Source organism: Phyllostomus hastatus, unplaced genomic scaffold, assembly GCF_019186645.2.
Source record: "Phyllostomus hastatus isolate PE091 unplaced genomic scaffold, TTU_PhHast_1.1 phas_scaffold_12, whole genome shotgun sequence".
Classification (NCBI taxonomy): Eukaryota; Metazoa; Chordata; class Mammalia; order Chiroptera; family Phyllostomidae; genus Phyllostomus; species Phyllostomus hastatus.
The window spans coordinates 12,020,023-12,034,329 of NW_025334007.1; the positions used below are offsets into that span (position 1 = coordinate 12,020,023).

General features: G+C 42.0%; 1 protein-coding gene across 4 annotated transcripts in view; it reads left to right on the forward strand.

Moving 5' to 3' along the window:
* Positions 1-14,307, forward strand: part of SH3KBP1 (SH3 domain containing kinase binding protein 1) — a 317,304-nt gene that overhangs the window by 240,616 nt on the left and 62,381 nt on the right. For all 4 annotated transcript variants that reach the window (XM_045856034.1, XM_045856037.1, XM_045856036.1 and 1 more), the window contains one exon: positions 10,270-10,377. In XM_045856034.1, coding sequence (XP_045711990.1) covers positions 10,270-10,377 — 108 coding nt within the window. The remainder of the gene's footprint in view (positions 1-10,269; positions 10,378-14,307) is intronic.

A 14,307-nucleotide genomic window follows, 5' to 3' on the forward strand; every position in this document is an offset into this window, starting at 1 on the left:
TGATGAGAAAGAGAAGCATTGATTGGTTGCCTCCTATATGCCCAGATTGGGGACTGTACATGGCTGGACCAGGGATCAAACCCGTGCCCTGACCGGCACCAAACCCACAACCTTTCGGTTATGGGACAATACTCCAACCAACTGAGCCATGCTGGCCAGGGCACAAAAGATGCTTTATAATTGCCAGTGTCTTTGTCAATGAAGCAAAATTATTTTTTATTATATCTACTATCCTTTTAATGGAAGAAAAGCATGTATTCAAATATGGTATCAATACAGTTCTGTAAACATAAATGAAAATGAAAATTCAGCTGTAGGATGTACATCCTTGAGAGGTAAATTGTGCCATTAGCCATGTGCTCTGGATGAGCTGCAGGTGCCATTAGAAACAGCTTTTAAAATTTAGCTTTAAATGGTCATGTGAATGTAAATGACCTAATAAGTAGAAAAGGAGAAATTGCTATGAAAACATTGTTACATAACTTCAAGTATTTGATCATGTTTAACTGAACAAAAAATTGTAAAAGTGCTACCTTAGTGATTTGCATTTTGTGTATGACTTGTTCTCATGCCCTTATATGTTACTGTTTCTTGTCATGCTTAACCAGATTACAAATACACAGGAAAGGCCCTCTCTGCAAACATTTCCTTTTCTCATGCTTACTGATTTTTGAAGTGGATTTATGGGGGTAGGAAGTCTTTCATTCTACTATTATAAAAAGGGTAAACACATAAACATTTCCTGGGAGCTAAGATTATTTAAGCTACAAATGAGATAATGAAATGAGTAATCAATTCTTGTATATCGTTGTGTACAAACTATACGGCCATGCCCCATGACTCCAGGAGATGCCCAATATGAGTGGGGACCTTGGAGCTGGGCCAATATGACAGTAGCTGTTGGCTGCTGTTCTCTGAAGAGGCCCTAGGAGAGGCATTTCTTTCTTTCTTTTTTTTTTAAACCTAATTTTCAGATTCTGGTGGGGTTTTTTTTAGATTTTATTTATTTATTTTCAGAGAGGGAAGGGAGGGAGAAAGAGAGAGAAACAGCAATGTGCGGTTGCTGGGGGTCATGGCCTGCAACCCAGGCATGTACCCTGACTGGGAATCGAACCTGCGACACTTTGGTTCACAGCCCGCGCTCAGTCCACTGAGCTACACCAGCCAGGGATGAGAGGCATTTATTTCTAAGAGGGAAATAGGGTGTGAGCACTGTGACCTTTGGGGCATCTGCTCTGTATGGTCTCCTATGAAAATCCCTTTGAGCCTTCCTGATTCCTGCCTGCAGCCTCCCCTAATGCCTGTGGAAGGAAGCTCTGTTCTCTTTCTGGCGTCTGAGATTTGGTTTTGGCTTTTTTCCCATTTCTTAGTTAGTGACTTCTGGACTCAAAGGTTATTTCTATAGCATTCCCTAACCATGTGTTAGGAGTGGGTTATAGGAGTGTAGGATAGTGATCTCCCCAGCTTTCCCGGGTAATGGGAAGGGCTTTGGGTGGTTGGAATGCCCCTCTGGGCTGATGGCCTCTAACAATGTTTGGCCTCCAGCAGTATGTCATCAAAATATTATCATTTTATATGTGTGCCGTTATCTAAAAAGGATTGGATGGCACTAACTTACTGCATGTATTTAACTTTCCCATATAAAGATGTTTAACAATGACTCTACTTTCCTTAGGGAATAGTTCACCTTCCTTGTTAGAGAAGGGTACGTATGACTAGCAAGGGAAACTAGAGGATAATTAAAAACCTGTGTATGTGTCTTCATTTCAGAAATTCTTTCTCTAGGACTTCTTTTGGGAATTAGACCTTGAAATAGCTCAGACTTTTAAAAATAGTGCTTATAAAGTTCTCCTATATCTAGAACAAAATAAATTCATTCTAATTAAATAAACCATTTTTAAATGAGAGTATAACTTCTGGTTGTGCCCATGATACAGTAGAGGTTATTAGACTTAGCTGCCTGCCATGGACAACTTTAAAATTGGACAAAATACATGAAGCAGTTGTTTCAGGCATTGGACGACACACAGCACAGGGATGTGATGCTTGAGAGAAGAGAAGCATACAGTAAGTTCCACATCAACCCTGGGTTTTTGCCTGGGGTTAAGTTTTAGTTTTTAGCACAGGGCAGTAGCCCAAACAGAGAACAGAAGACACATTGGATAGAGGAAACAAATTGTAATTCAGGACTGCCAAGGTGGCTGGAATTTTCAGGGCAGGGAACTTCAGACGAGTGAGCTGTACACAGAAAGAGCTCCAGAAACGCTATTTATAGGGGCCCTTTCAGTCTTTGGCCAAATACTAAGCTGTATACCAATAGGGTAAGATTCTACCAGGCCTGGAAGAAAATAAGTACAGGGAGTGTGGGGGTGGGGTGGGCTGTGAGCTGAGTGTATATCTTAGAGGTCACCAGTGATGGGAGAGATTGGAGTTCTGGCCAAGAAGAATAGAAAAACCTTGCTGAACATGTCTGGCATCCAATTGAGAACCAAAAAAGGCAGCCACAGGAATAGTACTCCACTAGACTTATCCTAACAAAGCCTAACCAAGCCTTGACAACTGAGGCTGATCTGCAAGTAACTTGCCCACCATAACAAAACTCAACACTCTTAGAAGGAAGACAACAAAATCCAGTCTATCAACAATATAACATGCAGAGTTGTTAACGTACAATCACAAATTATTAGATATATGAAGCAGGAAAATGTGAGGTACAGTATAGGTAGCTCATAAAAGACATGAGGGCATTTCTGAATACTAATACTCCTTGACTTATGATGACGTTGTCTTGATAAACCCATCATAAGTTGAAAATATTGTAATATATTTACTACACCTAACATATAGATATCATAGTATAGCTTAGCCTACCTTAACTGTGCTCAGAACACTTCCATTAGTCTATGGTTGGGCAAAATCATCTCACATGATGAACACACTGTAGATTATCTGTTGTTTACCCTCATGATCACATGGCTGACTGGGAGCTGCAGCTCACTGCTGCTGCTGAGTGAGCATCATGAGAAAGTATCATACTGCATATCACTAGTCCATAAAAAGGTCAAAATTTCCAGTGCTTTTTCCACTGAATGCGTATCAGTTTAACACCATTGTAAAGTGGAAAAATCAAGTCGAACCATTAAAAGTCAAGGCCTGTCTCTGTAATTTTCGGGCATCAATACATGTTTCAATTAATATTGGCATGACCAAAAGAAAGCTGGATTACTGATGTTTTTGTATTACCTAAATTTTTTGCTACCAGTTTTTCAATATGTAAAGTGAAAAAATCAGAAGCTGGTATAGCAAAACTTGTATGTTATTGTCCAATAATAAAACGTCTGGATTTTTTAAAACAAGTAGATGAATTCTTTGAGGTCATAACTTCCCAGTGTCACAAAACCATTAATGACTGCCTGAGCCCCCGTGATCCTAGAATGTTGACATTTGGAGTGTAACATATTCTTGAGGGGACTTGTCCCTGGCCTGTCTCCTTGGCTTCCCTCATTAATTGTGGTCTGCCAGGCATTTCTGCTGACACTGAGATAGACCATAGTTTTCTTTTTTACCCTGTGACCTCATAAACTGTGCACTGATGAGCCTGCTTTAGTAACTGGGTTATGGGGGTGTTGGATATTCTGAGTAGAAATCCCAGCCAAGCCGAATAATTGCATCTCTTGGGGAGGTGTTAACAGGAGCCAAGCTGAGTGCTCCTGGGCTCTGGCTTCCATGGAGCTTTTTCTCAACAGCCCCCCTGAAGTTCTGTGCAAGAAGGTGTTCACTAGTAAATATTAAACAGCGCTTTGCGCTTTCCGTATTGCTGGTGGGATGCTGAGGGTGTGAAATCCCCTTGGGGCACTCTGAGGCTCGCTTAACAGCCACATCAAAATTATACTCACTTTCTCTACGAAGGATATCTCAGTCATCACAGAAGGTCATGGAAAACAGCCAGCATAGTGGATAACCTTTGGGAAATTGGTACTAGGAAGTGTGGGAACAGCTGACTACAAAGAGAAGTGACTAAGTAGAGTGCTATTCTTTTTCATTTGGACCAGCTAGCGAGCCCATTTTCATTTTCTCATTTTTTTGTTTGATATGTCCATTTCTAAGCCACATGCTCCTGTCTGAACTCAAATAGGGCAGTTATAATAATGTCTTAGGAAACATTACCTGCCTTTTGGAGGTACTTTTACATTGCTATCATAATTATCAACAAATAGAAAATTCAGTACAGATCAACAGATCAGCCTGGCCATGTAGATGAAGCATTCTTGTGTAGCTGATTTATGTCTGCCTCTTCCTCATTCAACTTGACCTTACTTCTAATGTTGGAAATTGAGAGTAGTAAGTTAATAGTCTGGGGGAAGATTGAGCCATCCATCAGGTTATCCATTCAGCCAACATTTAGTCAGACTGTGTATTTGGCAGGCACTGTGCTCCAAAGGTGATTACAAAGGTGTAAAGATAAGATCCTTGTTTTCAAGGAGTGTACCATTTTTGAGAATCAAAGTGTGATCTGTGGTTCAGCAGCATTGATATCACCCAGGGACCTGTTAGAAATGCTGAATCTCAGACCTATCCCAGACCTATCCCAGACCTAGTGAATTCAAATTGGCATTGTGACAAGATCCCCCAAGTATATAGCATTCACATTAAAATTTGAGAAGCAGTGGTTTAAATCATTGATTCTCAACCTGTACGTTAGAAGGACCTTTAAAAAGCACTGATTTCCTGGTCCCATCCCCCACTATAAATTGGTTTAATGGGTGTGGGGTATAGCCTAGGCATTAAGATTTTTTTAAATTCCCTGGTGATTCTAAATGTACAGCCAGGTTTGGGAAACACTGCTCTAATATATATATATAATTTTTTTAATCCTCACTTGAGGACATGCCCATTGATTTTAGGGGGGCAGGGAGAGAGAGATGATAGAAAAACATTGATCAGTTGCCTCTTGTATGCACCCTTACTGGGAATTGAACCCACAGCCTTTCGGTGTACAGGACAATGCTCCAACCAACTAAGCCACAACGGCCAGGGCTAATGTGTCATTTGGTACTCTTGACAAAATGGAGCTTGAGATGAAGTTGTGGCTCATTCTATTCTTTTAACCAATATATAAGCCAGGTGACAAGTTTGTCTCTTCTAAAGACTTGAAGTGTCCAGACTAGCAGCAGACACACCAGGGCTCTCTGGTGATTTCCTGCTGACAGGTTGTATATCAGGGAGTAGCTCTTAGCTGGTCCCTGTCAATATATATCTGTGGAGGGAAAGAACACTTCAGCCAAGTTTTCCAGGGCCCCTGTGGCAGGATCAAGCCGACTCAGGCATGGCATTGGGGTGTGGGCAACGCCGCCTTCCTCAGACACACCCTGAGGCCCTGGCATCTCTCCCCGTGGCCATCCTCCAAGTGTGTGAACTGCTGCCAGGGGGTTTCGCCTGAGGATGGTGCTGAGTCATGTGACAAATGGCATGTGAGCTTAATTAAGAAGCCTTTCAAGCCACATTATCCCTCAAGGTCTCTGGGACCAGTCCATAGAATCACAGTAAGGACAGTAACAGTCACCAGAAATCCTGTTGCTCTTTACACCTTGCAAAGATTTTCATGTATATGAATAAACTGAGACCCAGAGTTTTTATCACTAGTGGACCGAGTATGTATCAGATGGCTCAACTTTGCTCTCTTCCCTCTCACTCTTGGGCGAGATATCTTGAATCACCCAAGATAGTACAGAACATAGAGGTTGGAGTACAGCACACCTCAGGCTGTGCATATTCATTCCTTAAAAAAAAAATCATTTGTATCTTACAAGGAAAAATAGTATATTTTACTCTAAAATGTGCATGGTAATGAAGCATAGAGAAACATTTTGGCCATTTTGAGGACTTGATCATGGAAGAGTGAACATTCTATGTCGGAAATAGAATTCTTTCCATACTCCCGACTCAATGAGGGTCCAGGTCTACTTTCTTCTGCTTTTGTACCAAAAGAGCTTGTTTCTGTATCATCATTCTTCTGGAAGTGTCATCTACATGCTGATCGTTGACTCCCACTGAAAACTCCCACCTAATTCACCGGCCTACACTGCCTTTTTCTCATCCTTATCGAAATCTCAAAACCCACCTGGGTAACCATCATCTTAGGTTATCCCTCTGGTTCTTGTGTAATTATTTATAGTGTCCCAGGTTTGGAAATATATGGTCACCCTAAAATCTTCTAGTAGTTTAGCCACACTGCCTTTCTCCTCAGTGGTCAGCTATTGTCTCACTGTCTTGCCTTCACCTCCAGCCATCCTCCTTGGGGACATCCATGTCCACCCTGATGACATTCTGGCCTCATAAATCATGAACCACCTGGCCCTCAATTCTGCCCTTGTCACACATGGGTGCCATCCTGACTCACCCCACACATCACTTTTCAATAGACATTGGCTGGGAACCTTCTGAGAGTCAAGCACTGCCTTTACTGTATGCCAGCGATTTTCAACCAGTGTGCCACAAGAATTTTTAAAACATGTAATAGTTTTTGATTCCCAGTCAGGGCACATGCCTGTGTTGCGGGCCAGGTCCCCAGTGGGGGCCATGTGAGAGGCATCCACACATTGATGTTTCTCTCCTTCTCTTTCTCCCTCCCTTCCCCTCTCTCTAAAAATAAATAAATGAAATATTTTTTTTAAAAACCTGCAGTAGTTGACTATTTAGTCAGGGACACTGACCTCTTTTCCCTTAGATTGTCAAATTAAAAATAACAACAGCCAACACAACAATATTGATCCAGTGTGAATGAATCAAAATTATACCTATTATTTTGTCAGATTGACAGAAAGTATATTTTGTGTTGTGCTGCAGAATTTTAGTAATTAGCTTATATGTGCCATGAGATGAAAAAGATTGAAAACTGCTGCTCTAGGCACCAGTTCTTGAATACTCTCTTCTGTGACCTACTCTCTGTCTTCCCTTTCTTCACACTTAGTGATCTTGCCCTTAACCTTTCTCATTGCCTTAGTTCTTGCCCTCATTCTCTCTTTCCAGGCTACCCAGCTTGTCTGGGTCCCACTTGTTTTGAAATCCAGCTTAGCACTCTTGCCAGTACATCTGTGTCGTATCGTTCACTGTGTATGTGTCTCCCACTAGGCTCTGAGCTTGGGCACGCCACGAGGACACACCGATTTTCTTTTTCCCCCTGAATCCCGCTTTTATCCTGCATATTTCACGTTCTCAGTAAATAAATTGAATTTGCTGTTCTTTTACATTTCAGGAAGCATAGTCCTCGTCCTAATAATTCTCTCTTCATCTCTGCCATCAAAGACTAGTTGTTTTGTCTGGTTTGTTGAGGAGGACTTATTTTCACTTCTCATTTTGCAGTCCAAAACTGGACTGTTTCTGTTTCCCTTAAATTTGCTTCTTTTGCTTAAAAAAAAAAATGAAGCCTCCGTCCTCTGTAAGTCTGCATCCCACTGTGGACACCTTGACCCTGTGGCTGTTTTCTGTCCTGCAACAGGCTCCTGTTTGCACTTTTCTTAATATGCTAAGTCACATTGGCTGTTTTCTTCTTAGAATGTGCTTATCTCATCCAGAAGCCTTGTGTTTGTTCCTATACTCATCAGAACAATTAGATTGCATTCTATCTTGTTCTTTCCCTCTCTTACCTTGAATTACACAATAATTAGCACTGTTAGTGTTTTCCTCAAGAAGCAAGGCATAGATGAGCCATTTAAGCCATTCACCACTGATGGGAGATATAATAATTATGCCATATGCACTGTTTTCCCCTGTAGGCATACATCAGTTCTACAGTTATTCTGATTATGATTTTGCTTATTAAAATGTTCATTGTTTTTCCTCACACACGAAGCAAAAGGCTTTGTTACAGTGCTTCTTGGGTTACTCCTTATATAAGGCTAAGGTGAAGCATGGATTTGCACCATTTACAAAGTCTGAAAGAAAGTCTTTTTTAAAAAAATAAATGTATTGGGCTTAGTTTATACAGACTTCAAGTGTACAATTCTATGGTACAATTCTATCATCTGTATATCTCACTGTGTGTTCAGTACCCAAAATCAAATCACCTTTTAAAAGAAATGTAGCATTACACAATATTTCAATGCCCTTTATGGACATAATTCTGTAGCAAATGATCAGAAATGAATGTGAAGGCAGTCCAGTCTCACATAAGCAAACCCTTCACATATGAAAAGATTTAAGATTATTTGAAATGCTATTAATGATTCTCTCATCTTTGGTACCAGAACTCTTGGCTGATACCTGCTACCAAAAAGGATCTTATATAATATTGTGTCTGTCTTTCACGTAAATCTCTGAGCTCTCTGGGGTGAGGGGTCATGTTTAATGTTCAATACTTGCAGATGAACTTAAGTATATTTTTACATTTGATAGATCTGTTGAATTGAATATCATGAAGTGCAAATTAACACAATTATGAGTGTTAGAGAAAAGATAAAGCATTCATCACAGTCACCTTCCTACAGGTGTGTTTCAAGTGGGTTTTGAAGATGAGAAGGACTTGTCTACAAAAAGAGGAGGAAAAAACATGTGCCAGGCTTTCCACAGAAGCAGATCCTTGTAGCTGAAAACAATTTTTAACAATTAGCAGTAAACAAATTCCAGCCCCATAAACTTTTCTGGTGTTGTTCATGATATGACATCTCAAGGTTGGAAGAGCCTCAGAAGCCACCATCCCATCCTGTCACCACCACCCCTGTTCATGAATCCCTTCTTTAGGGTCTGATGCTAGGTTGTCTAGGGGGTGTGATAGGATCAGGATCAGAATCATTACCTGGACTTCCATTGTCATTTTCCAGGGAAGATAAGCATGCTGTCATGTTGGAAGTCTTTTGAACCTCGTATTGCTGTGGGTAATCTGAACTTGATTGCTTCAGGTGTCTGTTTTATGGTGTTGGTTGGGACTAGAATTTAGAGTTTGTGATTAAGGAACCATTGTGCAATGGGCTGGGGGTAGAATGCTGAAAAATCAGATGTGTTCCTCTTCTTGCTGGGATATATACTCTAGAAAGGCACAAGTGAGATACATAAACCATGGCCTCCAGGGCCCACGAGCCAAGTCCTAGGCCAGCTGTACATCTTGTGCTTGAGCCCTTCTGGCCCCTTCCCCAACCCCGTGGTGTGGAGGACCATGAGTGGGTCCCTCCACATGCCCTAAGCATGGTCTCCTCACTTTCTTAAGTGTTTCCGGCTTCAGATATATTTCTTTTAAAGCCTTCACTCATTTTGAGCTCTAGCTAGAAGTTGTTGATACAGTCTGAGGATCAGATTGTTACTCAAAGATGCTTCCTTGACAGTGGTGTGTATATTGTATGTATACTGGGCAGGAAGAAATGCCCAATGAGGAGGTTTACACCAGGCCAGGTGGCCCTTGGACTGGAGCAGTAGATGTGGAATTGGACCCAGAGGACAAATGCAAGATAGGTTATAAAACTAGAACAAATCAGATTTCCAACCAATCGGATATGGGGAAAACTAGAAGTGGTTTCATGGCATAAAGAGAACCATGAAGCTGTGAGGGTCAGAATGGAAGCTTGACAAAGGCCAGCTCTTGCTCTCTCCGTAGCACCTGGCACAGAGTCAGCACTGAGTAAATGTTCGATGAGTGAATGGACAGAATAGGGATTATTCAAAGGGAAGCAGGTTTGATCTAGAAGAAAAAATATATTAATAGATTTACTCATTTATTTGGTAAATAAACATTGAGTTCAGTGAAGTGGGGGAAGGGCTTTCCATGATGACAGTTGTGTCCCATCCACATCAAAAGGGGAAGGGGAAGGACAGTTGGTGCATTAATGAGCTTGCAGAACGTATGATTTTTCTTATGCTTGGCTGCGCGTCAGAAAGCCCTCTTTCATTTCGACAAGCCTTGTGAACAAGCTAATCAAAGAGGACATTTCTGCATGTGATATTTTCTAAGCCACGTTTGCAGTTAATGGGATATTTTTATTTCGGTAAAATTAAACTGAAGAAAATACATACCTTCCAATATTTAAAGGGGGAGAAAAAAGATCTTTTGATTCAGGGCATCGAAAAGCAGCAGTGGGTTTTGAGTCCCAGCCAGAAGCTCTAGCACACTTAAGCTTTTGTTCTCCCCTCTGACTTTGGAGTTTGTGCTGACTGAGTCTCAGTAACCATTGTCGCATGGATAGCGGCCTCAAAGAAAGGGCCCGTTCTCTCGAAAAGGGATGTCAGACCTCTCTGAGCGTACTTGCCCCATTTCTCACTCTCTGCTCTCTTGTTTTTTAGGACTGCATCGATCTAGGCTGGTGGGAAGGAGAGCTCAATGGCAGACGAGGAGTGTTCCCTGATAACTTCGTGAAGTTGCTTCCACCAGACTTTGAAAAGGAGGGGAATGTAAGTCTTCATGGCTTTTGGTCACCATGCCACACGTGCTGTTGGAATTGTGGCTTCCCTAGTGGGACTTGGGATGTGAGGTGGGGGAAATTTGGTGTGTCATTGAAGAACACTGACATTTTAGTGTGACGAACCCAGGTTTTGAGTCCTCGGCTGCCCGTGTGACTGTGAACAGGTTTGTTAATTTCAACAAGCCTCAGTTTCCTCATCTGTCAGCTGGTAGCAGTGATCCTAATTGTAGGGTTGCTACATGAGGAAACAAGATAGTCTATGTAAAGCACTATGTATATTACCTACAGATTTAAGCACCCAAATAAATGGCAAGAACCCTTGGGTGCTCCATTTGGTAAATGGACTTCCAGCATCTATGTAGCAGGTCCTTGGGGGTGGTAAAGTAGCCAGTATTGTGGAAGTCGCTAAGAAAGTACATTGTGAAGCTGAGGATGCAGAGTGAGGCCTGTTAATCTTATACTCTATGTGCATATGCACATATATGGACACGTATACACACATCCCTCTGATCTGTGCTTTCTTTTACGGTTTGGGGACCCATTATGTGATGTAATTTTTTAAATGAGCCAGTTCATCTTTGTTTGCCTCACTTCAGGTGTATTATTTCTCTGCTGTGATATAAAAAATAAATGTTGAAAAGTTAGAAGCACTTTACATTATAAGGGGGCAGCAGTTTGGTCTTATCCATCCTGTTCTGTACCTCAGAGCTCTTTGCTCAGACTTTCATAAGACTTCTTCCTGCCTTTCTTGGCCTAGGCCCTCTTCATGCCCATGAAGGCTCTGTTACTGGAACATGAATTTGACCTTGACCCATCACCATTCCCCTGGAGCTGAGGTTCGGGTAGAATAGCTACAATACTGGAGGGTTGTTTACCAAGGATACTAAACAGCATTGATGGTATATGTGCTGCTTAGATGAATGGATTTAATTGTTCGAGAAGCTAGATGGTGTTAGTGCCTACCAAGATTATGCCCCATAGATTGTTAGATTGATTTGAAGCCTAAGGTCACACCAGACTTTTCGTAGCTTAGTTTCTTATATTGTTTAGCTGAAGGACATTCTGTTTCACATCTATTATTCTCTCTTGGAATTGAGTTTGGGGTCCAGAGAATGTAGATTCTGCTTCCTGGTGTTTTCTAGATCCTTGATACTTATTGCTAGTTCATGAACTGCACTTTATCAGCTCCTTAGAAATACTCAGGCCCTGGCTGGTATAGCTCAATGGGTTGAGCACGGGCTGCAAACCAAAGGGTCGCCAGTTCGATTCCCAATCAGGGCACATGCCTGGGTTTTAGACCAGGTCCCCAGTGGGGCCCACCTGAGAGGCAACCACACATTCCTTTCCCTCTTGCTATGCCTCTCCCTCTATTTCTCCCTCCTTTCCCCTTTCTCTAAAAATAAGTAAATAAAAGCTTTAAAAGAAGGAAAGAAATGCTCAGACCCCACCCCAGACCTGGTGCATCAGATCCTGTATTTTAACAAGATCCTTAGGTGATCTGTTTGCACATTAGTGTTGGAGGTGCTGGTCTAAAAACAGGTCTCTTTTTAAGTAATAACAACCCCACTTTCCAGTTTCCCAACCATCTTTTAGGAGGGAAATAAATTCACAGAACAGAGAAGAGCTGACCATTTGGTAAAGAAATTTCCCACCAAATAAAATCACTTGAGCCTTTTTTATGGATGACAGTCTATTACAGTGGTGGGTTATCAGTTGCCAAAATCATCCCTGACAAAAACAGATGCTAACACTTAGTCACAACTACATAGTAAATGTTTTGAAACAGTAAGATGCAGGAATGAAGTTTGGCAAATGTTTATAGAGTATACTGGTTGTGAGTCTAGGGTGTAGCATTTGATACACCTTGGCTTGAATCCTGGCTTTGTCACTTACTTGTTCAGTTCAAGGTCAACTCCTTGAATGTCTCTAAGCCTCAGTATTCTCATCTACAAAACTGTGAGAACAATTGTACCTACTTTGCTGAGCTCTTCAGAAGATTATCTGAGATGATGCATATGAACTCCTTAGCATAGCACCTGGTAGTTAGTAAACATCCCATACATGTGAACTATTCCAGTCTCTGTAATTACTGTTACTACAAGTATGGGAAGGCTCCAGCTAAAGCTCCACAATAATGATAGAAGCCTGCCTCTGGTTCTTTTTGCTTCAGCTGGTCAATTCAACACAGAATTATCTTGGTGTCTTGGTGGGCTTCCCTGGGAATCCAAATGAATCTAAGAAATCTAGTGCCTTATAATAAATATTTGTAGAGACTAGTGAGCACAGAATGGCACAATCTTCATGTTATTTCTTATACATTTTTTTCAGGATCTTCTGTATGACAATTATATTTTATGTTCATTCGTTCAGTCTGTTTGTCGGGTCCCTTCTCTGAGCTGGCTACCAGGCTGACTGATGGGAAGTGAAGAGTACACATGGTTGCTGCCCTTGGGAGCTTAGAATTGGGCTGTAGGTGTTCTATTCAGGGCTGTAGAAACCTGCCATGCCTTTCCAAAAGGATGTGAGGGTGGGCCTTCCCCAGGGAGTAGAGGCAAGGGGACCATCCACAGTACCCATCTCACCCTTCTCACCAACCTTTGCAAGACTGAAAAAAGAAGGTGGTCATGTCCTGAAGCGTTTGAAGGCCAACACCTTCATGGTGATGAGCAAGTATGTTGCCTTGCTAGACATTTGCCTCCTTCTTGGTTTTGATTGAGGTAATATGATTTTGAAGGCAAAGGTAGAGTCTAGATCATTCTCTTAACAAATGGGCAAAGCCTGTGGTTGCCTACACGATGGCACCCTGCCTTTTAGTTCCCAGTCCTATTTCCATGGGCAATAACTTCACTCAGGTGAGAGAGGCTCCATGGCATACTTTTCTAGAAGGTCTGCTTTTTACTGAAGGTATTAAGGGAAGTTTTCCACTCAGAGTGAAGTTGTCAGCCATGGGTGGACTCACGTTGGCTTGCTCACTGAGGCTTCTGTGCTTTGGGGGACCCCATGGGAATCTCTCCAACCTGAGACAAGCAGCCAATATCTCTTTGATAGGTGTTTTAATCTTGTTCTTAAGGAGCAGAAAACCCAGTTTTAGAGAAACAAAAGCCATACCTGTCAGACCAAGTAATACCTACAGCTGAGAAGTGATTATACAATGTGACATTTAGCATTCAGAAAATTCAACGCACTGCATCGTTTTTCATCCTTTCTGACCTATAAAACCAGCCAACCAGCTTGGCGTTGGTTGTTATACCAGCCTTTATTGCCACACCCAGAGTATTGGTGGGTTAGTGGTGACAATGTGACTGGAGATGGGGCTGTCGTTTGCTGAGTTGACTGTGTAAAGATGGTTAGAATCATTAACACAAAGGCGCTATGTGAATGACAGAGTCTGAAACATTATTCTGCCACCGGTTTCAGCAGATGTCATCTTATCTTGCCAGTGGCTGGGGCTGCAGTCATTCACCCAGAAAATAAGACGATCTGTGATGATTAGGATAGACAGCAGCACACAGCATTCATTCAACAGCAGACCCCTTGAATCAGTAGGCATTACTCAAGCATTCCCACAAGGTTAGTGTACTTTCTGCTGAGGTATAGATTCAGCTGGGTACCACAGGACCTTTTGGAATGAATCTTTTTTTTTTTTTTTAATTTTCTGACCACAAGTTTATTCAACACAAAATAATCCCTCCAACTTTACTGAGGTGGTTGACCATGTCCACGACCAAATCTGTCTCTTAACTGGAATTAGGTTGCTGACCCAGCCTTGGCCCAGCTTTCTTGTCAGCACCGGGGTCCACAGTGGTCCATCTGTAGGAGGTGGTTTCAGCTTCCCCTCATGTGAGTCTTGCAGTTCGCTCGCCCTCCAGACCTTTGGCCTTGGCCTGCCAGTCTCAGGCTGGGTGCAGTGCAAAGTGGC